The sequence below is a fragment of the Bombus bifarius genome, unplaced genomic scaffold, assembly GCF_011952205.1.
Source record: "Bombus bifarius isolate JDL3187 unplaced genomic scaffold, Bbif_JDL3187 scf7180000008232, whole genome shotgun sequence".
NCBI classification, from domain to species: Eukaryota; Metazoa; Arthropoda; class Insecta; order Hymenoptera; family Apidae; genus Bombus; species Bombus bifarius.
Genome location: NW_022884527.1, coordinates 54830 through 74758, shown reverse-complemented (window position 1 = coordinate 74758; position 19929 = coordinate 54830). Strand labels below are relative to the sequence as shown.

Sequence of the window (19929 nt, the reverse complement as noted above, 5' to 3'; positions counted from 1 at the left end):
TCTAAAATCTTCGAAACAATGAAAAGAAAAACGAATTGACCATCGTCCCGGCACAAAGGTGCATGTAATATTTATCATCTTCATCTCAATTTCTGTTTAAATCTATCTCCATTACTTAAAATCTACCAAGGGGCGCCAGCGCCTCAAAAATTGCACGCTCCTGAACGTGCACATATTGTTTCTTTTTTTTTGCTTCTTTTTCTTTTATACTCCTACTGGATACACATATAACGTGTGCCTACTTGTATTGCTTTCATTACGACTTTAGTAATGTACTGCATCGTTGTAGCGTGATAACATTATCGTTTGTCGCTGTTATCATAAATGCATACAAGAAGTCGTAATACGACAATGGCAAAACAGTTGAAGGAAGGGAAGATAGATTCTTGTCCTTCGCTATTACTATCGTCGATAACAGAAGTTCCGATCTTTAAACATGTAATGAGAAATTCTGGTCAAATGTTGGTCTTAAGAAGTAAAAATAATTAAAAACATCGTGTACGGATTATTTCGTGGAGGTGGATGCTTGGAGAAATTCACAAGATGCTATGATGTGGTAACGGATGTAAAAAGTGAATGTATTGCACCTGCAAGACGCTTAACTTCAAGACAGTCGAGCGATGCAATATATTTTTAGTAGATCTTATCTTCCTTTCGTTTACAAATATCAAACTACTTCTTTCAACGTTTCAGGGAGTAAAGCGCGAACTGCGTTGCTGCTGCATGAAACTATACTTCAAACGTGAAAAATGTCTCCTTGACTCTAGAAAGATTCATCGACACAAAAGTGAGGCCACAGATAAACATGCCAGACAGTTTTAACGCTTTTCAGGTTGGATATTGGACAATAAACGACGAACACATTATCGCCGGAAAAAACATGCTTGGCAATCGAATCAAGTTGAATGAAAACGTTTGCAAAATTTGCTAAGTATCAACTCAGCCGTTCAATTCTTTCGCTGAAGACGAACTGCTGAACGCATGTTACTGAACTGTATTCAGCACAATGATAAGAAGATAAACGTTTGTCGCGTTTGTTCATTGGTATTAAAAAAGTTTCACAATGGAACGAATCATCGCGATTTTGTACAAATCGCGTTAATAGTCTAGTTACCAGACTATTGAAGACAAAGGCAAAATTTATAACAAGAGGTAGTCCTTTTATCTACTCGTCGACTAGTTCCCAAAGCATGAGCGCAGCGTCGGTCCCACCGACAGTGACGACATTCTGATCGTTGTAGAGAAATCTGGCGCAGGCCACTAGGGAACTATACACTTTTTCTTCGACGTATTCGGCCTTAGCACTGGTACATGGATACCTGAAAAGTCTCAGATAGCCTTCTGCATCACCACTGACTAACATGTCATGAGCTGCTGACCTACTTGACGTAGTTAGAACAGTCGTTAACGGATAGTAACGATTATTCCACATTCCTGTAAATAGTATTGTTAAATATTATTTTAATAATCCTGAAACTGTAATAATAATAATGTACAGTGTTGCTTTTGCTGTTACAGAACTTGCGTATACTTACCAGATACCATGTATCCAACCATGCAGTTGTGCGTGTACCATTTCACGTCCTTCATAACTAATGGACTCTTCTCCGATGATAAGGCTTTCACATCCCCTGAAAAATGTATTTTAAGTTATATTTATTCCCTTTAAAGTTTAAAGCTAATTTAATTATAAAAAGAAGCAACGTTACAGAATACTAAGTCGTAGTCCTGTGTAACAGTCTGGAGAAATCTGCTATCGGAACTCCAGTCGAGCTGCACTAATGGTTGCGTTCCGCGGATCTTGTTGCTCTTCTTGTACGAGAATCCATCTCTAGATACTCTAAAGAGATATACACTGCCATTCTGAGAACCCATTGCCACGATTTCTCCCGCTGTTCAACAAAAATAGAATCTTATATCTTTTATAATCAACGTACAAAAATATACAAATATGTAATCATGTTTTATATGTGTATCATACTTGGATTGTAGCCAATGCATGATAAAGGTGAACCACAAACTCTAAGGGTTGCTACAGCTGCCCCTGTGTCTGCGGCGAGGACCAAGAGATGACCTTCAGAAGAACCAGCGGCAAGGGCAACTCCAAAAGGATGGAAAGCTATGCAAATGCACTCGAAACCGACCTAAACAAACGTTACATTTGAATTTGAATTTTAGTTAAGATTTAACAATTTTTATTTGAATGTGAAAATTTGAAGGTTTAAATTAATACCTGCGTCGTCCACAAGAGTTTATGCCTGCGCCAAAGAGCAATATTCTTATCATGACCCGCAGTAGCGAACACTTCATCGTCAGGATGCACAGCAAGGCCCCACAACTGCCTCCCATGGCCAAACACGACTTGATTAAACCTTCTTTGAAGAGAACCTTCTAAAATATTATTCCTGGTAGTTCCAACATAAATATTTCCGTCGTTCCTTCCTGGTCTCTGAGGATAGATACTTCGCACACCTCCTACTGCCTCTGGTAACTATGTAATGTAATATTCAGAAATAGCATAACATATAATACTTGACTATTAATTAAAATCTAGGTTACACGCATACTTTAGTATCCGTGATACGTTTGTAATTCTGAAGAGAATCCCACGCGGCGATTTTACGGTCTTTTTCTCCACCAGAGAGCAACGTTCCCTCTGATAGCATAACAAGTGAGCTAATGCCTTTATTATGCGCCTCAAATTCCATTCGTACAAAGTATGCACCATCCGCATCCACGGAGTAAACGGTGATGAAACCGTCGCTATCTGCCGTGACGACATCTCCGTCTTGCTCGAATTGGATGCTAGTCACGTGCGTACGGGACGGCTTAAATGGAAAACCAGAATCAGTAAGTAGCTCCAAATAGACGAGCACACGTTTACTTCACATTGCAACGTACAGGTTTGATAATGTCCGTCCTTTCAAAGAAACCGTCTTTCCGCCGATTCCAGAAGGTCAAGTGACCTCTACCGTGCGTAATCAGCAGATTGTCGTCGAGAGGATGAAAAGCTGCACCGGTTAAGTCCTCCTGCATGGTCTATAAAAATTGGTATTACACACGGACATTATGATATATGATCATGACATTGTAGCGTGCGCGAAGTAGGTGGAGAAAAGCTTACCGCCACTTTACCCAACAAATGGCCCCATTGCCACTGCCACACTGAGAGTATCGCCTCTCTGCCAGCGTCAACCGCTAATACGTAACTACCCCCGTTCTGTACACCGAGAATCATATAAAAATGTGCTCGTTGTTCAATTCTTTTTTATACGATATTTAGGTTCACGTTATGTTAGTACATTAGTATCGCGTATGCGTGCATTTGGGTGTGATATTTTACCAGTTGAGAGAATGCTAACGCGGAGACGCCCATCTGGAACTCAGTCATTCCGAACACGTACAGAGTAAGCAGAGTCTCTGTTGACCATATGCGAACGTGTGGTTGCGCTTTTCTGTGTCTACCAGCTTTTTGTCCGGATGCCACCAGCTCTCTACTTGGGTGAACCTACATATACATTAAGCGAATACGTTGAAATATTTAATCACACTTATTCGATCTTAAAATTCCGGAGATATTAAATTATCTTTTTACATTTTTTGATTTTAACGTCTGATCTATTTTAGGTTCCCGTAATATCTTTCCGATCGATTATAATCCAGTTAAAGTCCCAACTGAAACCAACAATAATACCTCCATGCACGTAATATCCTCCGTATGGCCCACATAGTGCCGTTGTGCATTTTCCTCTCTGTCAAAGAGAACAGCCACGGCAGCGACATAGTACAAAAGTTCTCCACTCGGTAGAACCCAGAGATTTCTTCGGGTATCGGTGCCCCGATATCCGTAAACCCATTCAAGTTGCAGCTTCTTATCCGGCGGAGAATTGTCCACCGGTGGCAGGTGGGAAGGTGGATAAAAGGATCGTCTCAATCCTCGAATAGTCACTCTAGCTGGTTCGTCTCGCAATACCTCGACAACGCTATAATCTATTTAGAAAGAGCGTAATGTGCTCGTTTAATATCGTTATTTACAATTAGATAGTCGGTGTACATAATGGATAAGCGAAGAGCGATATGGAGAACCGTTTACTCGGACGACGTCTGAATCAGGGGCATACAAAGCGCGTGGTCTGCTTTTGCTACGAGCTCGTCTTTGACGGCCGATATCCTCGACCACAGTAGGTGGTCCTCGTGATCTGGATCTTCTTGCTGGGGATGCGGTAACAGCACCAGCTATACCCATCCCCGACCCAGTACCCAGATAAAAAGTATCCACGTCAGCGAATTCGTTCCTTAGTTGCGAGAAGCTTCTGACCTGTTAACGGTATAATCATTTAATTTAGAAACAGATGAAAAATTATGGTTTTGTTTTTAATATTGTCTTTAAAAAATTATCCTTGATTATAAATTCTAAGGATGCGGTATTGGTAAAAACAAATGCGAGGAAGGAATGTAGGTGTCTAAATGAATGAACCTAGACACATCTTGTTCCCGTGTCGGAATCGTGTCGCGAACGTCACTGTTGACGTAGACGTCACAGGGTGTATACACGATGATGCATAAGGTAGTCGAATGCTCGCTAAAGAAAATTGGTCAATTTGAAATTCATATACGGTCGTGACCTGGAAAGATGGATCTCTGACCTTTTTTCCCACGAGCCTCCAACCGACTTACAACGGCCGCGATCACCAGAACGTATAATCGTGTAATCTGCTATGACGTTGTGAAACTCGAATCAAAAATGATTAAAATAACATGCAACGATGAGAAGCAGGAATAATAATATCTTACTTCCATCTGCTATCTTTTTGCATTAACAAGATGTGAATTTCAGTATCTATTGAAGCGGAATTTTGTTTGTATCGCTTAATGACCTATTTCTTGTTTCAGGAATTTTATTCTCTGATTACCAACGATATTTTTGAGTATAATAAAAAGATCGTTCGGAAGCGATTGAAAAGAGAGTTAATCAACGACCCTATTCCATTTATTGTAAAGAAGTCGACCCCGATATCGTCACGCTTCGTTTCGACGCTTCTACCCCCACCATCGCATGCATATTTATGGACAAACATTATTCAAGCAGATTTTATAAGTACGATGCCGAGCCAATGTCTTCGATTTGCATAAATCGCTGATAAACTTTCGAGTCGCCCACGTTTCGGCCGTTCACGAACGTACACCAATCGATCACGATGTACGTCATCCTTCTCGACAATTTCGGCCACGGATTTTTATTGTATTTCACGTGAATTTTTACAGTACTTATTTCTATTGCAGTATTTTACCTCTTGACCTGAAACTGTGAACATTCTTTTGGCCCCATTCATCTTCAATACTTGTCCAAGATCTTCCAGCACTTCTTCGAACGGTTGCGAAGTACGGAGGTTCAACAAGACTCGACACTGAAATCAATTAGTTGTAACTCATAAAAAAGAAAAATATAAAGAAATTTGAAATACGTTTTAGGTGTGCTTTGTAATTACTACCTGTACTGTATGGTCATGGTTGTTAACGATTCGTATGACACGTCCCGAAGAAGGCTTTCCACCGCCAGGAGGTGGTGCTTCGTCGGTGATGGAAGCTTTCCTGCTAAGACTCGCCACCGCTGGTGGTCTACTTTGCCATCCTCCGACACCACCTCCAACGCTTGCTCCACCTCTGCTACCTCCGCCAGTAGGACTCGTGTACCAGGTGTTGCTTTTCTTTCCGTAGCTGGCCGGCTATTATTCCAAGTTAGATAATAAGTTAAAAACAAGTCGTGAAAACCTCAAGTAATTCCATTAATTATTTCTAACGGCACTGGCGTATGATTGGTTAAATAAATATAGTGAAACTATGCTAATGGCTTTAAGGTTTAAATATTCATTTTAATTGTTAACACTTTATATCACAAAGTGCCTCACTATATTTGTTTCACTATAATTTAACATTAATATATAGAATCTGATTAGGATTTGGAGGACCTGCAACATATCGGCCGGCAGCGATATAACTTCAAAGGAATCGCTCATCAACACGACAAAACTGTCGCAGCCGTCCCAGGATTTAGGGCTACAGGACTCTAACTCGGAGTCGCTATAAGAGTCCGCCTTGTCTCCGCCGGCGCCAAAGTCCGGCTCCAAGTCCGAGCGGGACGAGGAACTTGCCGACTCAATGGTGAACCTAGATCACTGTAGTCTCACTCAACGATATTCACAGTCCTTAGAGAACGTTTTTCACTGAACAGTAAACTTTATCCTTGCTTGTTCACATTCTTTTCCATCACTTGCACACAGTAACCCTTAGTTCTTCTTTAATCTTTTTAATTCTTCTAATAATACCTTATATAACAGATGGAAAAATTTTATTTCGAGAACTTAGAAACAGTCGCGCATGTAACAGACTGTTATTTCTTCTGTTTTAATCATACAACTGTACTTCGTAGATTGGAAGACTTTAATTTGACTCTATAATTGTATGAACGACACGGGTTCGTAAAAAAGAACGGAGAACTTCTGAGAAAAAGGCGACGCCTTGTAATCGCAGCAGCTGATCGCAAAGAGAACTACGATCGGAACAAATGAAAACGTGGTGTCCAAAGCAAACGAGGGCCGTGAGAAGGTTGTGCCACTAGGTGCAACCTCAACTGTGTTCGATGGACAACTGGAGGCGGGGTGTGTACTGCCTCATTGGGCTGGAGAACCAACCCCCTGGCTGCAACATCCCCTACCCTCCCCCTCCGCTTTCTAGGAGAGCCATCGCGTCTCAAGGCCAAACAGCCATCCCCTGTACTTGAGAGTATATAGCTCACCAAATCGTGCGACACGTAGATTGCTGATCAAAAGTTTGGATTCACTATACGTTCGAAGAAATGCAAAAATCTTTAGAAGTCTTTTTTAGTCATTGACTTATTTTCTGGTCTTAAATCGAAGATCTATCGAAGTATGGAAAATTGTAGTTAACACGTTAATAAACTAGTCGTTGGTAATTTTATATTCATAAAGATTTTATGTTATATCGTACAAAATTTTATATTTCTATCGCTTTTTTTTCTTATATGGCTTTTTATCTTTTGCATATCATAAAGAATACTTTATAAGCAACTTAAAGGTAATATACTACAGGTGCACTATTTTTTTTTATCTTCATCTCACGTGTATGTGATTTTATATATAACAAGGTTCTTGCATACAGTTGATTGTTACAAAGTATAGTTCTAATGTAATTTTGCCTGTGTCATGATTTGTCGACAAATGATGGTATATTATGATGGACGAGTGGAAATTTTGTTAAATGGAAGCTTGATGGACACCTGTTAATGAGGATATACGTTCGGAAATGAGTGTTCGCGGTAGGAAATGAGGCTGAAAGCATATTTTGGAATTAAAGGCGTCCACGCCCTGATACAGCGGCGTGCCGAATGAAAAAAGAAGTAACATCGTATAGGGCCAATTATCCTTGTTGACTAAATGAGGTCAATATTCAAGTGAGACAGAGAGGCAATGAAAAAAACCTTAACGAGGCTAATAGTGTAATAAACCGACTTATGAATTCGAGACACGCACGCTGCTGCCGGCAGAATGCCAGAGATTCGATGACCTTGCAATCGTTTGCTATACTTGAGATCTTTCCAAATTTATCAGTGGCAAATAACAAAATTTCATAAAATCGTGCAATTCAATCATTTCACAGATAGTTCTTATTTTTCTTTGTATTAAACCTTGTATTAATTTAACCTTTGTATTAAGCGACCCAAACAATGATACAAACAAGTTTCAGAGAAATTCATCATTAAAAGATAACTCAATCGACCGATAGATGTGTACGCGTTCATCCTCGTGCAGTTGCAATGCAATGCCAGCTTTGATGGGATTGGTATGATAATGGAAGCATAGATTAACACAAGGTGAAGGTTAAACGACTCTCTCTTTCTCACACAGGCGAGCAACCCTACCGGTAATGCACCCTCCGTGACGTAAGCTTAACCCATAGGTAAGCCATTCAGTGATTTCTTTTCTCAAAAATTATTAGCTTTTTAAGAAATTACACTTCGAGATGTACGTATGTTTAAAAGATGTTCGAAGACGTCATAACAAAGATTGAAGACAGTTCAAGTTCAAATTGTTCTTATAATATACAATAAATACTCATGACAACGTGACTAAGACGCTTAATGGACTCGAGGCACGAGCTTTAAAAGGAGAACATTTGGACAGTGAAAAGATATATAATTTTTTGTGGTATGAATCAGCAGCAATAATTTGGGAAGGATCGATTGGAAATCTGTAGATTTCACGAATTATCTGGTAACGTTATTAATTCCGATGAAATATATTTCTAAAATAACTAATTTACAAATTTTAAATTTAATATTTAATTTATATTTTCGTCAATTATATGTATGTTAAATACACAGATACATACTATCAGTGTAACAAATAAAATCTTATAAATTTCTCATATATCAGTAAGTGATTGTTTCCACTATAGAATAAGGAATATTATTGTATATAAACACCATCGCTAGTGAAATCTGTAACGTGTTTAGAATCTTAATGAACTCCATGAATTCTGTTCAAGGCTACCGGACACTCTTTATTATTTACTTTCTTATATCACTGTCGAAGCTTACTGTTCGACTAGACTCGAAACCAGTTTACGGGTCAACTTTGTTTCCGCAATCTGATCGACTCCAAGCAAGCTTGAAATCAGAACGACTTACACAATCTCTTCCATCGAAACGAACCTCGTAAGGTTCGCTGCTCACGAAGGTGTCTATTAATAAATTACAAACTAAAAATACACCCCTTCATCGACGTCCAAGGCACAACGTCGTAGAAAGATCTGTTTCTCATAATTATAAGTATTTGCCGCTAGATGAAACGAAAGTTCACAAATATTATGTACCTTGCTTTGAAAAAACAATTTTCATAATTTCAAGCGGATGTCGTAATAATTTGAAACAATATTGTTTTTTCTATGTAATATGGTACTTATATAATCTATAGATTCCAACGTTTCAGGTGAACAGTTTGCACGACGTTGTAACATGAAATAGCCATTTCGATCGTGTGGCTGGAAAAAAAACAAGGCAACTAGGAGTAGAAAAAAGAAAGAAGAAACGAGAGTCCATTCACGAGGAGTTTAGCTGGTTCGTATAGTAATTTATGACGCTGTCCCCATAAATTACGATTTGCCAGCGAACTGCAATATGTGTGAGTCAACGCATATGTTTGTTTGCAAGGCCAAGGTCACGGTGCAACAATCTTCCGGCTGTTGGTATGCGATCGGATGGAAGGCGCAACGAAAGTATGCGTGGGTGCACACTCTGGGTTCACCATGGGTGCTACAACCCTTAACCTTTTCACGCATTTACGCGGTCATGTACCCCGTTGATTCATCTTTCTGATACAACAATTCATGCTGCACAATATTTACGCAATCAAATTGATAAATAGTAGAATTTTTGTGGCTTTCTTTTTTTACTTTTACGTTATCAAGAATTTTACGTTCGACCTAAATATTTATTTGTACGTATTGTAAAAAATCTGCCACATGATTCGAGTAATTCGATCTCTTTTCAGGTATTAAAGATCGAAATTTCTCGATTAACCGTGACCTCCAGTTTCAATGAAAATGAAATCCTGCATATTCTACAATCGATTACGCTATAACCAAGTATCCTGTCAAGAATATCAGCCTATAGAGATTATTAAGAATATTTTAACCATCATATTTTTTATCTTATATTTTTTATTCGTTGCATAATTTATTAGGAGAAAATTATTTGCTTTTCACATGAATGTATCCCTTCGCAGAGAACAACAGGACAGGATATTGAGTTTGACTTTCTCATCTACATTAGAACACTAGCTCGCAACGTACAACAGGGTGAATATCCGTCTTAACCGTTTACCTTGTTGATAAGAGAGCGAGGACCGTTGAAAGGTCGCTTCACTGTACTCCAACCCTTAACCTTTGGCGCCAGGTCACTGGCTATAAATTATCATTTGCAACACTAATTCGATTACTCGAATTGAATATTTTAGTTAGGAAAGAGCGTTGACTATCATTCTGATAAAAAATAATACGCTATGTATTTTATATATAAAATTGATACGAATTTGTGGTGAGAAAAAATGTATTTCCATTTTCCAACAGTTTCCACATGGCATTCAATGCACGCGCGCGGGACTATAATTGGCAGGTGATAAGGCTCGCTGCATCGATAAGCTGTTTGCGCGGCGATCGTTGGGTTAATTCGGCCGATTAACACGAAACATTTTTTTTCTTCCCGTATCAGTAATCTCGTGTGGCGTATACACAACCCTGATTTTTCGCGACGATCGTTGCCTAAATTAGCTTCGTGCACTTTGTGTAAGATGTTAATATAAAAATTGCTCACATGAAAATCATCCACAACCTACGACTGTTTGTATCGTAGTGCCACATAGGCTCGATATACAATAGAACAAAAGCGTTCCGCTCAATCATCTACGAATTACTTAATATTTGATATATTAAGCAGGGCTTTGATGAATTACTATAATTTCTATATAGTTAAAAGAAGGCTGGTCCTGACGCTTTGAAAACTAACTAGTTTCATTCCTAAAATAAAAATGGTTGCAATTTTTAGAGTAGATTGATTATCAAGATTCAGTAAGAGAAAGACCAAGGTTCTTTCTGAAATCTTTTGAAATATATTTTGCAGGATAGTTTGAAAATAATATAATAATGTATGATGGAAATAAATTAATTTATATGGGTTTCTGTTACTAATACCACATATCACAGAATTCCTCTATCATTCCTTTCTACTGTTCTGGTGTATTGGAACTTAGAATTGCATTACTTTTGCTTCATTCTGTGCATTATTAGAAGAAAATCGAGGGTTGTCGGGGCTACTTATGCATGCAAGAAGTTGAAATCGTAATTGACATATATTACAGGAGTGCGTGACGAGCGAGCGTGCTATACGGAGTGAGAGAAGGTTTAACACACAGGGTAGTTGTCCTGCGAATGTTCTGCGACAAGCGTGCAGGCAGTCTGGTCAAAAGGCAACGAATACCATACAGACGGGATGCCGCAGTGATTTACATATCGTCGATCGAGGTATACACGTCATGTGGCGAAAACGTGTGTGGATTGGTGTAATACGCACCGGAGGGAACGACGGATCGCGACCGGTTTTCTTGAAATGCTCCTCTTTAATCGACCCTTACCGAAATTCATTTATTTCGAATTCGAACCTCATACATATTCAGCGCGACAACCAGCGATAAATGATCCAAGCCACGGATTACAATGCGAATAGTAACACGAATCTGCGTGTTTCATGATAACGGGAGGAAGAGGGGAGAAAGAAAGTAGGTAACGGAGCAACATTCTGACCACTTTGAATTCGCACTTACACGTCCCTTTCCGCTTTGCGGATCGTTCAATTGCATGTCGATATGTCGAGAAGAAGGTCCAGGAGTTTTTCTTACGGAGATAATTAGAAGGAACTTACCGTTGCGTGAAACTATCTTATACTTACTATTAATTGCATTAACATTCCTATTTAATATGTAGACATATGTCTCGCTGTATATTTTCTTAATTAAACTTTCCTCATTTTTTTTCTACATCGCAATTTGAAAATCAGGTCACTAAAAGTCATATTTTCGAGTAACTTCTTTTTCTCATTTTATGCTATAAATTTGACCAGAGAAGAAATAGCGTGTAATTAAATATCAGCCTGTATACTTAAGCTTCTACATCTGTAAAAGCTGATTTAAACGCAAGGAGGTATTAGTCAAAAATAAAAGAGCGCGAAACGAAATAAGAAGCTCGATGAAGAACTCTCCAGCTCGAACTCTACAATCAGTTGGAATCAGATCGAATGTTCGCGTAATTATTCGATAAGTATATCGCTTCAAGGTATATCGCTTACAGGATCGACGTAATAATGTCAATTAAAGTGGACTGCCGTCAGTCATGCAGCCTAGAAGAGCGAAAAACAACAACTACCTGAAAAGGAGGTGGATATCGAAAAAATTTACGAGCTTAAGGGAGTCCGTTTATCGTCGCAAATATTTTTCGACTAGCTTCCTCGTTTCTTCGCCCTCTCCCTTGCCGAGTACGTGTAATTAATCTGCAGGCAAGCATGCAATATTTTCGTTGGCCCAAAGACGATAAAAGCAGGACAAAATTTGGTTCACCGAGATTATAGCTATCAAAATCTTTTCCTTACATGTCACATGTCCCATGAATAGCCTCGCGTGAAACGTCCATAAGAACGCAACAACGATCCGTTCTTTGTAATTACATATTTTATTCGTTTCTTAGGAAGGTATTCCTTGTGATTTCGTGACGCATATAGGCCAGATACGTGCAAGAAGTTTCTGGCGCTAGAGTTCGTGACATATCACGGTGGAGGGTGGCTGACATGAATTTCAGACTAGTTAACAATTATTTCTTTCAAGAACACTCTCCAGCGCTGTTATATCCCTTATGAACTTACGGGAGGGAACACGTGTGCACACGACAGTAGCTGCGACCGACTATTTCAGAAAGAAAAAGGACTCGTTATCACGGCGAAAGCCGGCACGATATGAAAATGAAGAACGAGCTCGAAACATGCGTGACGGATCGTCCTACGTTCGAAACGTGCCACTAGCGATTACAAAGAAATAATCGTGGCGATTATTCAATTGTAAAACGCTACCTGAAGGATGGCAATTTTTGGCGACGCTTTTTATACTTAATTTATAATACATCCGTGGAATTAATCTAGATACAATCGATAAGATCGAATACAAAAATGGTCGTAAGCTAAAACGACGTAAGGTACATTTTCAAGAAAAAAAGAATCGTATAAGCGTACAATACATCATTCTGCTTATCGTTTCTTCAAATTTTATTTAAATATTTTGGTAATACGAATAGAACGAAAATGCAAATACGATTATAAGAAACGTACCGAAAGGCAATCAAAATGACGGAGACCTCGATGCCCGACTAGTCACTGTTCCATGTCAGTGTCACACATCCGAATCGGTCGACGTCGTCACATAGCATCGATGCCTTTCGATGAACGGTTGTCACACGTACGTGTGTATTACGTTTGCGCTCCGAAGTTTGCAGTAGTAATAAACTGTTACTTCCGACCGCAGTAGTAACGCCTTTGCGAGAGACGGTCAGAACATAATTGATTGCGTCAACTCACAGCCGGCTGTAATCGACGCTATATCTTCCACCGGTTCCTCGTCATTTCCGTTATCCCGCAACATTAATTTTTCATCATGTTATCGCTCTTCCATGCGTCACTATTTCATTGCAATTTCGAATGCAACCATAAATTTCCAAATATAACGTGATCCTAGTTTCTAATTGTACGCTTTTTAACAATGGATTATACTTATCAGGCAGGGTGGGTAAAATTTTGAACCGTTAAGAGAATATCTACTCTACTTCTATATCTAATCTACTTCGTCAAGTTTCTTCAGGCAGAACGGTAGAAACCCGGTTTGTGAATCGTCTATGTGGAGAACGTTGTATTTATTGATCCCTTGCGGGACTGACCAACGGTCAATGAGATACGGTCTCTCCCTTGCTAGCTGCCCTACGACTTGAGAGCCCTGCATCGGTCTCCTTAACGGAAATACGAACCTACCCTCTCACCCTGTCTCTAACCCCCTATGCCACAACGTGATTCATACGTTCTTGGAGAAACTCGACTATGTATACTACAAAAAAAAGAAAAAAATGAAACAGCGTAAAATGTTTGGAGGGAACGGGAAGAACCAAAAACTGCATGTGCTTCGACCTGGCTAAATTATATAAAGTTCCTATATAAAGCAATTGAACAGTGGACAATCACTTAATGCATAAAACACGAACGACACGAAGGAAGCGAATTAACTGGCAAACGATCGAGCATCCGACCTACATTTTAGTCTGACGAAGATCAGCGGGATAAGTTTTTGTGGTGCGGCGCCATAAAGAAATTTGGGTCATCCGTGTAGCGAGGTGAAGAAACTGGAGTCCATTTAAAGGCGCAACCGTTATCACGACATGGAGGAAAGATGGATTAATGACTGGTTTGGTGGGAATGAAAATATGCAGACGAGTGGAACGCATGGAAGCACGATAATGAGGCATTAAGCGAAATAGGATGGCGTACCATTTGAACGGGACCAGAGCGACATAAGAGGGTGGACTGGTGCGCAACCGCAGATCCAATTGGCCAGCCCTTTTCACCCCGCTTTCCAACCAACCCTGTGGTGATACTTACTCCCACTTTTCGTCCCGTTGACACGCTCCCACCCCTACCTCAAGACCGCAGATTCACCTACGTACGTCGATCTTTCATGCCACGTGGCTTTGGTAAACAATAGTCAAAATATGTATCTGATACTGATTTAGTACAATTAGATTCGGTATCATTAAAAACGAATGCAGACAAAGTTATTCTTATGGAGAAGAATTATTGATGCAATTTTTTATTTAAATCTCGTTAAGCCTTCGATTGTTCCTTTTACAATTTTTAGATGATATCTATGATTAAAAACAACAAGATGGTTCGTAGAGAGCTTAATATCGATTGGACCTCTTACGATATAGGTCAAGGTGAATCTCAGTCTAGATATTGCTCATGAGAATCCAGGATATAGGTCATGGGTGTATGAACACCGATTCTGGACTTCAATCGGCATGCGAGGGTTGCTATAAGTACGATAGGATCGTACATAAGCTTTAGCCACTTTGTCGGATCAAGGGCTGACCCAACACGAGACTAACGCCGATCGAAATAACGGATCGTACACAAGCCGAGGTAGGAAAGCAGAAACTGCGACAATACGATATACGGTATAACGAGCGGCTTGGTCACACCTTAAAACCTAGAAATTAGGTTGGGGCGTGGACCACCCTTCACATGGCATGACGCAACGATAAATGATATCCAATCCTTCCTATCGGCGCTTTCATAAAAATAATGAACACCCGTGGCCTTCCAGGCGAATTGAGTTGAAAGGTTTAGCCGTTAATTGGACAATTTTTCCCTGCAACCAATCCCTCGACTTTCGAATCTCGTAGACGATCCCTTTCGAATTGGCCTTGATTCGTTCTACGTTTGAATAATGCAGCGATTAACGTAAGCATTTTAGAATTGACTTGAATAAAATACAATTTTGAATGTTTGATATTTGTCAAAGAAGATTGATATAGAACAATGATCGTTGTGACTGTTCTTTTTAGGTAAACTAGGCAGATTAGTATTGCGTGTGGCCTGCTTAAAGACTGATCTGGGCCAGATACACAAAGATTGTTGACAGCAATATACGCAGTTTTCTTATAAATTGCTATATCGCGACCTGGCCAGCCCTATTATGCTTCCTATTGATATCTGCGTGTGTATGCATTAGCTGTATGTATACACGTGCCCAACACGTTCAAAGTACGCATTTGTAGAAGTCGCCAGTGTTTTAACGTCCGTCCACCTTCTTGCACACAGGCTGTGGCTCATGAATATTAAGTGTGTGTTATGTGTACACCAGCTCTAGGTTCGCTTTAATTATACGAACGATACGTAAGCGACGAATGCCCCAAGTAGAAAAGGATATTTACTTTTCGCCATGCACAAGTCCCTGCACGTGTTGAATTATCGCTGTCGTAATAAGATTGGTTCTCTCGTTCGAAGGGGGGTGGGAGGGTTGTTGTTACCTGACCAGATTTGATCTACACATACACGCGATCCTGTGTCTTAAGGACCTTATTTCTTCTTCGTGCAATGTATCAGATCGAATGACCCACTTTTCCGCCGGTGGGCGATTAAGACCCTTTTTTCCAAGCAATCTTAAACACCATGCATAGTAACCTGATTGGAAAGTAATGCTTCTTCCCAGCAGTATTTCTTTCTGATGATATGTATTTCTAATGATTCTCGCCGTTTCTGAGCTTCAAGATTTCATCTGGCGATATTATAGATAAAGAATTATAAATAGAAAGTTCTTTTCGCTTACCTTGAACGATTTGTAGCTGGAAACGACGTACGAGGCACCGTCTTCGAGCTCGTCCAAGGTGAGTTTACGATCACCATCCATGGAGAAGATGTGTCGCGCCCCTCTGGGCAGGTCCATTCGCAGGGACAGCCTATCCAGGAGTGCCTCCAGGGAACCGATGTCCCTTCCTGGCTTAAACCTGCAAGTTATCGCTGTGATAAGAACTACGACTTCGATTTTCACAATTAACTTCCGTTTTCCGATAACGTTTCATCAATATTACACAATTAATGCCATTTAACTCTGAAACTCATTGGTAAACGAATGAATCACGCTTGTACGGCTAGTATCTTTTGTGTGCCGCAGGGAGAATCTCATTCATAGGCTAAAATCAAGGCCACGAAGGGTGGACACGCCACCTGCACCCAAGAAGGGTACTAGCGTAAGCGCCGCTTTGTACACATGACAAGGATCAGGCTACGTAACACGATCATCAACGGCAAATAGATTTTAATAGCTTACCTGAACTCGATACCAGGAAAATACGGGTCGCCATTTTTATAAAATGTGACTCTCCTGGCTCTCCAGTAACCGAGGTTGTTGTATCTCGCGGGCGCCGGCTCGTGTCGGCTCTTAGGCCTGTGCTCCGGCTGCTCCGGAGGCGGCATGCGGGGACTGGAGGGTCTACTCTGCCTCCAGAAGCCGGCCATGCCGCCTCCACCCCCACCCTCGTTTGCTAGAAGACCGCCACCGACCGCCTCTTGCGCCGCTCCACCTTCCACTTCCACGTCCTCTTCCTCTTCGTCTTCCTCCTCTTCTTCTTCTGCCTCCTCCTCCTCCTCCTCCTCTACGTCGCTGCGAGCGCCTCCACCAGGCATCGTAGAAGCCGTCGCGGCCGTCGTGTTGGTCGTCGTGGTGTTGTTGGCGTTCACCGTCGATGCCGTCGTCCCGACGCCGCTAGGTGTAGTTACTGTTACCACTGAACCAGTTGATTCTTTCAGGGAATTCTCGTCCTGCGCCGCCTCCTGCTCCTCTTTCTTCATTACATCTGTTCACGACAAACGATGAAAATCGCAGAAAAAAGTCGATGAACTTTCTGTCGATTTCCTTTTCTTCTTTTTTTCATTAATTCTAACTATTCATTTTTCATTCGAACATAGGTAGATACAAAGAAGAAAATTTTTTTATTTATCACCACAGAAACTTAAAAAATATATACTAAGGAGTATTTCGAAGAGCAATGGCTTGCTTGTGAATTGAAATGAAAAAATAGAATACTCAATCACATATATCGTTTGGTATATACACACATATGTATAGACCAAGAAATAGTCCGGAAGGTAGACGCCGTACAAACCACGGCACAAGCTTTTGTGGTACTAAATCGTTTCGTTCATAGACCCTTGAGAAACCCAATTGTATTTCTATTTTGATGTTTCAATTCCCTTTCAGCTCTTCGTTACTAAATTTCATTTTTTAAACTATTTGATAATAAAACGCACACGTTCTTTCGAAATCATGTACCTGCGAAATCTAGTTAACTATTTATCTTATGAGAACAAAAGAACAGAGATGTGAAATATATTTGTTTTCTAATCTGAAATTTTTTTAAGAAATATTTTACTTATAGCCTCGGACGTGGCTTATGGCATCATGAATTTCAACAAACCAAATCTCTCATCTGTCTGATAACAGGAACGGGGAGAGCGATTATTACGTGCCATAAGAGGTTGTGCTACCTTTTAGCACGAGTATCTGATCGGAGATCTGGGTGGCCGGTTCCCGGAACACATACTCGGATGATCACAATCTCAAGTTGGATAATTAGCTCTCTCACCTGGCTCCGAGGTAGTAGTTGCGCCGGCTCCACCAGCCTCGTTGCCGCCACCCACACTTCCGTCGCCCGCTGCCTCCTCGAGCTGCCCCAGGCTGGAGCCGGCACGCAAACTTGACTGATTTTCAGTGGCGATCATCGGCGCAAGGCCGACACCTTCTACCTCGTCTCTTTTCCTCTTCTCTGTTTTTCAGTCGGTCTCGCTCTTTCGGGATCAACGAAACAATCCTGAGGAAAGTCTGCATTTTTATTCAAGTATGTTCATGAAGGGATATCTTCTGAAGACCTTCTGTTGTTTCAAGATTTTGGATATTAGAGATTGTTAATATACAATAGTATCCATTATGAAAAAGTTTTGCGAAATGGAAGAGAATCGATATTATACCAATGAATTACAAAACATAAATTTTACTGTATAATGATAATTCAAACCCTAAAAGCTTCGTTACAGATTCTTTAATTTAAATTTGATTAATAATTGGAATAATTTAACTTCAAGTAATGACAAGAGCAAGATCGAGTTGTTACTTCTGCGTACCTCAAGAATCGACTAACACTAGCCGGCGTTCTTTTCTGCAATGTCGTCCTCCGTGAAATTGCCTGTCAAAATTGATGGATCGTCGAATTGTTTCTTCCGTGAGGATTCAAGGCTCCACTTTTTTATGCCAACGCGCGGCAAAGAAGTGACTATAGGGAACGAAAGGGCCTCCTATATGCCGGCAGGACGTCCACGTGTCGCGTGATTTGCCGGGGATTCCCGATCGATCTCCTTGCTTACGATGCACTTTTATTTTATAACTGCAGTTCACTGCAGATCAATCGATCGTCTCCCTTCATCTTGCTTGATTAAAAGGTACACTCAAATTTCAAGTGCACATGAACAATGTCCAAAGCAAAGTCTCTCACAATTGTTCCTTTAATGATCCGGTGTTATGAACCCAACGTGGACTACGTGGTTTAAGATTAATGTCACGTAATTACGTTGCGTAACGCTAGATTATTCCTCGAGGAGTTAAGGTCACGAACTTTGCACAGTAATTGGTACACGATAATAACAAAAACCGAGGTGCGGCTGGAAATTTCGATCAAAGGGACTTTATATCTGATTATAGGACTAACTGATAACTTGAAAGAGTAAAAGAAATTCTCATTTTATATTATATAAATAAAATATGAAATTTCAGAACAATTTGTACGCAAAGACCATAAAAATTAACATAAATCGATTTAATTATACATGTAGATGAAACGTGGAAGTCCATCGTGAATCAGCGGGGGTGTAGCCTTTTCTATAGCTCCTCCATTCATTCCTACGCACCGACTTATCCTAGTCTACCCACCGGAAATTCACCACAATCGATTTCTTTCACTTCATCTTTCCATCCAGCATGGTCACCATTCATCACAATTTATAAAGGATGAAATAGAGAATAGAAAAAGAAGTCATATTTGATTTCGTTTAAAAAGTAATAACTCCATCTGCTCGGATTTTAGATTGTAATCACCAACTTCGATGTAAAATTAACGAAAGAAAGAAGATAGCAAAAGGAATAAAGGAAGAGAAAAGCACGTAACACCGTGTTGATTGATCGTCCATCGACACCAAGTCTCATTTGGACGCGAGATAACACCGGACAGTCGCGATAGTATACATATTCATGCGTCCTTCGACGATGGCGTCTCGACGTCAAGTGTGTCGCTCCGAGGGACAGCCACGAACCACGCTACCTCGGCGCCGCCGTCGTTGTCCACGTCGCCATTCTCCTGCCCGGCGACGTTTGCCGGCATCGACGCCCCGTGTCAGTGAACCGTCGCCGGCGAAACGAGCACCGAACTTGTTGCACCGCGACCAGGAAGCTACGCGCAAGCCTCGTCTTCCGTTCAGATCGCCATCCACCTACCCCTATAATCGATGGAAATATCGTCAACAGAAATTGGTCGATAAAATAGATAAAAATTTACGGATCATTAACTCATTAAGGACATTCTGTAAATTGACTTAAAAGGTTTCAAAGAAAGTATCGCGTTAATATATAACGGGTTAAATAATTTAGCAAAATCAAAAAAAATTAAGGATGAAAAACATTAACATGGATTAAGGTGAAAAACATACACGAAACTGATAGA

General features: G+C 40.4%; 1 protein-coding gene and 1 long non-coding RNA gene across 2 annotated transcripts; one reads left to right on the top strand and one right to left on the bottom strand.

The window, feature by feature from the left end:
- Positions 1 to 182: 182 nt before the first annotated feature.
- On the bottom strand, positions 183 to 18011 carry LOC117211314 (echinoderm microtubule-associated protein-like CG42247). Its single transcript, XM_033455045.1, has 16 exons — positions 17806 to 18011; positions 16491 to 17016; positions 15990 to 16167; positions 5493 to 5726; positions 5292 to 5408; positions 4087 to 4318; positions 3695 to 3990; positions 3344 to 3508; positions 3125 to 3220; positions 2902 to 3039; positions 2568 to 2828; positions 2234 to 2491; positions 1982 to 2144; positions 1710 to 1892; positions 1536 to 1631; positions 183 to 1434 (listed from the first exon to the last, which is right to left on the bottom strand). The coding sequence occupies exons 1-16, from the start codon at positions 17939 to 17941 to the stop codon at positions 1166 to 1168; spliced, it is 3348 nt and encodes a 1115-aa protein (XP_033310936.1). The 5' UTR covers positions 17942 to 18011; the 3' UTR covers positions 183 to 1165.
- LOC117211318 lies at positions 7370 to 9456 on the top strand. The gene is made up of 4 exons (XR_004488247.1): positions 7370 to 7860; positions 7926 to 7977; positions 9009 to 9136; positions 9230 to 9456. It is a non-coding gene; the product is annotated as an uncharacterized LOC117211318 (long non-coding RNA).
- Positions 18012 to 19929: the final 1918 nt, after the last annotated feature.

What these genes read in the sequence shown, in the direction of transcription:
- LOC117211314 (XM_033455045.1), bottom strand. Translation starts at nt 17,941, where the DNA reads ATGATCGCCACTGAAAATCAGTCAAGTTTGCGTGCCGGCTCCAGCCTG. An exon ending in CGTTAGCATTCTCTCAACTG is followed by an intron (nt 3,221 to 3,343) that starts GTAAAATATCAC and finishes CTCGGTGTACAG; the next exon opens with AACGGGGGTAGTTACGTATT. An exon ending in ATTTGTTGGGTAAAGTGGCG is followed by an intron (nt 3,040 to 3,124) that starts GTAAGCTTTTCT and finishes CAATTTTTATAG; the next exon opens with ACCATGCAGGAGGACTTAAC.